General features: G+C 54.2%; 1 protein-coding gene across 3 annotated transcripts in view; it reads left to right on the plus strand.

Moving 5' to 3' along the window:
- The first annotated feature begins 2,506 nt into the window (after nt 1-2,506).
- P4HB (prolyl 4-hydroxylase subunit beta) overlaps nt 2,507-5,080 on the plus strand; it is a 16,342-nt gene continuing 13,768 nt past the window's right edge. For 2 of the 3 annotated variants that reach the window (XM_021713564.1, XM_008060421.1), the window contains exons 1-2: nt 2,507-2,837; nt 3,884-4,090. In XM_021713564.1, the coding sequence (XP_021569239.1) occupies nt 2,687-2,837; nt 3,884-4,090 (358 nt within the window). In that variant the 5' untranslated portion in view covers nt 2,507-2,686. The remainder of the gene's footprint in view (nt 2,838-3,883; nt 4,091-5,080) is intronic. The other variant, XM_021713565.1, reaches the window with a different exon arrangement.

Below are 5,080 nucleotides of genomic sequence, written 5' to 3' on the forward strand. Positions count from 1 at the left end.
CCCCAAAAAAAAAAAAAAAAAAAAAAAAAAAAAATTAGCTGGGCGTGGTAGCACACACCTGCAGTTCCAGCTACTTGGAAGGCTGTGGAGGGATCGCCTGAGCCCAGCAGATGGAGGCTGCAGTGGCTGTGAGCTTGCCACTGCACTCCAGCCTAGGCAACAGAGTGAGACTCCAACTCAAAGAAAAAAAAAAAAGGAATGTATCAACAACACAAACTCTCAAAAGTACAAAATCACCTCTTTCTGTATTTTACCATTTCTGAAATCAGGATGTTATCACGGTCAATGTGTGTACATTTAACATGGACATGTTTCCTTTTTCCATGCCAAGCTCTTAGCTTGACTGTGAGCCTTAAAATCAGTGGTACAGTCTAGGCTCGGTGGCTCAGCCTATAATCCTGTGCTTTGGGAGGCCAAAGTGAGCGGATTGTCTGAGTCCAAGGGTTCGAGACCTGCCTGGGTAACTTGGCGAGACCTCATCTCTACAATAAAAATAAAAAAATTAGCCGGGTGTGTTAGCGCATGCCTGTAGTTCCAGCTACTTGGAAGGCTGAGGCGGAAGGATCGCCGGAGCCCAGCGGGTCGAGGCTGCGGTGGCCGGGAGCAGCCACTGCACTCCAGGCTGGGCAACAGAGTGACTACAACTCAAAAACAAACAAGCAAACAAATATCAGTGGTGCAGGTTTTGTAACAGAGGAAAGTGAAGAGAAATGGAGACAGGGAAAGTTCCTGAAGAACCTGGGGGAAGACAGAGGTGACAGTTGGCTTTGGGCAGTGATGGAAAGGGAGGGCTGATTGTCCTAGAGCAGCTGTCCAACAGAAACAAAATGTGGGCCTTGTGTGATTTTAAAGTTTCTAGAAGCCACCTTAAAAAAAATGAAACAAGCCTAGATAACCTAGCGAGACCTCATCTCTACCAAAAAAGTAAAAATAAAAAAATTAACCGGGTGTGGTGGCTCACACCTGTTATCTCAGCACTTTGGGAGGTCAAGGTGGGAGGACTACTAGTCCAGGAGTTCAAGACCAGCCTGGGCAACATAGCAAGCCCTACTTCCTAAAAAAAACTAAAAAAATTAGGCAGGTGTGGTGGTGGTGCACACCTGTGGTCCCAGCTACTCAGGAGGCTGAGGTGGAAGGATCGTCTAAGCCCAGGAGGTCCAGGCTGTGGTGAGAGTGATCATGCCACTGCACTCCAGCCTGGGCGACAGAGTGAGAAGCCAACTCCAGAAAAAAGAAAAAAGCGAAACTGATTTCAGTATTTCTATGTAACCCAGTGTATGCAACATGTCACTTCAACATGTAATCATTAGAAAATTATTATGGAAATACTGTACATTCTCCCCCCCCCCAATACACACACCCAATCTCTGAAGTCTGATGTGTATTTGACCCTCCAGCTCCCCTCTGATGGCCTGGTCATCTCAATTGCGATCAGGAGCTTCCGCGACAGTGTATGCCTGGAAAAAGACACCAGCGCCTGCCTTCCAATGGAAGCCCAGGGTTTCCGCGGCTATGCAGGGGCGGGGAGGGATCCCGAGTCGACCAGAGAGAAGCGGCAGAGATAAGGCAGCTTCACACCACCCGGCAACCAGTGGGAAGGGGAGAGCTCACACCAGGGGACAGCACCGCTCCCTGGGAGCCTTATGCCCGGGCGGCTGTGTCCCGGGGACGTCACTTTCTGCAGCCGCTCGGCCCGGGGGCAGCTTCTCGCCTGGGACCCCGAGGGCCTGGCTACCTGCGTCCTTTTCGTGTTCGCCTGTAACAGCCCCGCTGGCTCTCTAGCCCGATTCTCGTAAGCTGCCCAGGCCCTGTCCTGTGCCCTTGGAGGCTTCTCCCCCGCCGAGGCTTCCCGGCCGCGGAGATGCCCAGCGCCCCCGCAGACACGCTGGAGGCCCAGTCCGCGCGGGTGAAGCCTCGGCAGGTGCTTCACGTGACCTCACGGAGCGCCGTGGGCCCGGGCAGGCGCCTCCCATACCGAGAGCCACGGGCAGCTCCTCCACGCCGGAACCGCGGCATACCCGGCAGCCGCAGCACGAACGACACGCGCGCCGGACATTGCATCACCAAAGCTTCCGGCCTGCCGACCGGGGGGCCTGTCATTGACAGATCCGCGGTCCAGTCAGAATGCAACACGAGGGGTTTTGGAGGCGCAGTCGCGGTTCCGCCCCTTGGTTAGGGACTCCGCCCCACTGCCACGTTCGACGAAGGAACGCGCAGGGTGCGCGCATCCCTTGACCAATCAGGAGCCGCAGAGTTCGAGCTACCGAAAGTACTAGCCATTCTCCCCACGGAAGGTGTGGGAGAAAGTCGCCTATCAGGAACGGAGGAAGAGAAAGTTCTCTGCTATCAACCAATAAGAGACTGGGAAAGAGTGAGAGCGCGAGGTCCTCGACCAATCCTGGGCGAGGGAACGGGAGGCCTTCGGGGCGTTTCCGAATCCGGGGCCGAGCCTAGTGTGGGCGTCCAATCCCAGCGCGGCAAAGGCGGGCGCCGGCGCCCTCCGGCCAATCGAAGGAGGGCCCTGAGAGCGCGTGCGCGCCTGAACCGGCGCGCGCGCAGGCGGGGAGACGGGCGCGCCCTCGGTCCAGGATTTATAAAGGCGAGGCCGGGGCCGGCGCGCGCTCTCGTCGCCTCCCCTGTCCCGGCGGCGCCAACTGAACCACCCTGCCCGCTGCCGACGTCTGATATGCTGAACCGCGCTGTACTGTGCCTGGCCCTGGCCGCGGCGGCCCGGGTGGGCGCCGACACCCCCGAGGAGGAGGACCACGTCCTGGTGCTGAAGAAGAGCAACTTTGCGGAGGCGCTGGCGACCCACAAGTACCTGCTGGTGGAGTTCTGTGAGTGCTGGGCCGGGCCGGGCCTGACCGGGGCGGCGGGGGCCTCGGAGCCCGCGTTGGGCAGTTTGGCTCTACCCGTGCGCGCAGGGCTGTCAGCGCTTCTGGTCCTGTGGTCTTGGCCCCTTGGCCACCACCGCGGAGAAGCGATCCGGCTCCTCCTGGGGCCGAAACTCCCCGTGCGCTCCTGCTGTCAGCCTGCGCCGCGCTCCGAGTCGCCTAAAAGGCATCCTTCCTGTCCTCCCTGGAAGCAGTTGTATCCGGGACTGCTTAAGGGTGACTGCCGGGCTGAGAGCCAGGGAGGTGTCTTTGTGCCTCCCGTCCACATGGCAGGAGCCCTCTGTGAGCATAGGAAGAACAGGATAGAACAGGATCGACTTGTGTGATCCAGGCCAATACAAGGAGAAAGCCAGGGTCCAGCCCTGCTCATTACTCAAGAGGCTAACCTGGAGAGCACCTTGCTTCTGCCGGCACCACCTGCAACCTGCCAGAGCTCTTTCTAATGGTGCTGCAGTCCAGAGTCCCAAACCTGTGCTATGTCTATAAAGATTTGAGCTCTATCTCTGGGGTGGTGATCTTAGGCCCAACACAGCTGCTAATCTTTGTTGTCAGGTAGTTTTATTCCCACACTATAAAGAACCAATTTTAAGTCTGAGTCTTAGGGCATACATGCACAGACGTGTATCACACACTCATAACTGTCTCTTACTAGGTATTTAACTGTGTTATTGATTTCTTAACTTTTGTCTGGATAGGAACACCTTTGCCCAAACTACCTGCAGGTAATGGGAAGTTAAGAATCATTAAAGAATTTGTTTCCAGTGCTAATGGTGACATAGCAGAGTGGGGGGTTGGTGTTGGTTTGTCATTCATGGCCTCTGTCCTGATATTGCCCAAGAGCAGCAAGCTATCTGCTCAGCCATGATTGTTAAGAGGGGTTATCTTGGTGAGTAGATAAGGTTTTTATAAAGGGAAGTATAGAGGAGAAAGAAGGGGAAGTATACACCTGGACCAAGTGCTGCTTTCTAGTGTCACATTTTCTTTTTCAGATGCCCCTTGGTGTGGCCATTGCAAAGCTCTGGCCCCTGAGTATGCTAAAGCAGCTGGGAAACTGAAGGCAGAAGGTTCTGAGATCAGATTAGCAAAGGTGGATGCCACCGAAGAGTCTGATCTGGCCCAGCAGTATGGTGTGCGTGGCTACCCTACAATCAAGTTTTTCAAGAATGGAGATACGGCTTCCCCCAAAGAGTATACAGGTGTGACTGGGCACTGCCCTTTAACTGCCTTTAGAGAGGTGGGGATGCCCATTTTCAGAGGCTTGGAGGGACCTGTTCGCAGACTGGGTTCTCTGTCTAGTTTTACCCCAGAGGGTCCTGTGAGGAAAGTTCTCTCTTCCTGGAAGAACCTAGCAAGTGGAGAGTGTTGTGTCTGTGTCTGGTGACATCCTGGGGGATACCTGGCTGGCTGAAGCTTGTCTGGAGATTGACCAGCGAGAAGAAGGGGGCTGGTATTATTCTGACATGGGGCTCTTTGAGCTATCTGTGTTTCTAGGAGAAGCAGAAGAGTAGCTGTAACTCTTAGGGTAGCACTTGCTAACTATCGAGTGCTTGTAGCATGCCAGCTGCCAAGCTGAGCGCTTGTGTGATTGCTCTTTGGATCCTCTCCGTGAGTCGGGCCTTTCACAGACAAAGGGCTGAGTTTTAGAGCGACCGAATAACAGTATCACATCTGTCAGTTGCAGACCTCGAATTCAAGCCTGACTTCATCTACAGCACACCCTTCAGCTGCTGTTCTGCTACCTGAAGGCGGGTCCCTTTGTAGCTAAGTCAAGTCAGGTACCAGTGGTAAAAGAAATCTTTTGTCTCAGGTGAGCCTTCTACTTCAAACTTCCAAATAGCTGGAACTGTAGGCATGCGCCACCATACCCAGCTAATTTTATATATTTATTTATTTATTTTTATTGTAGAGGTGAGGTCTCGCCAAGTTGCCCAGGCTGGTCTTGAACCTGTGGGCTCAGGCAGTCCTCTCACCTTGATCTCCCAAAGTACTGGAATTATAGGTGTGAGCCACGGTGCCCGGTCGAATCCTTTGTCTTTTAAAACCAGTTCCAAAACCAGGCTCGGTGGCTCAGCCTGTAATCCTGCGCCTTTGGGAGGATGAGGTGAGTGGATTGTCTGAGCCTGTGTGTTTGAGACCCGCCTGGGCAGGTGAGACCTCATCTCTACAATAAATCAAAAAATTAGCCG

The sequence above is a fragment of the Carlito syrichta genome, unplaced genomic scaffold (assembly GCF_000164805.1).
Source record: "Carlito syrichta isolate Samal-C Ts95f unplaced genomic scaffold, Tarsius_syrichta-2.0.1 Scaffold304603, whole genome shotgun sequence".
Taxonomy (NCBI): domain Eukaryota; kingdom Metazoa; phylum Chordata; class Mammalia; order Primates; family Tarsiidae; genus Carlito; species Carlito syrichta.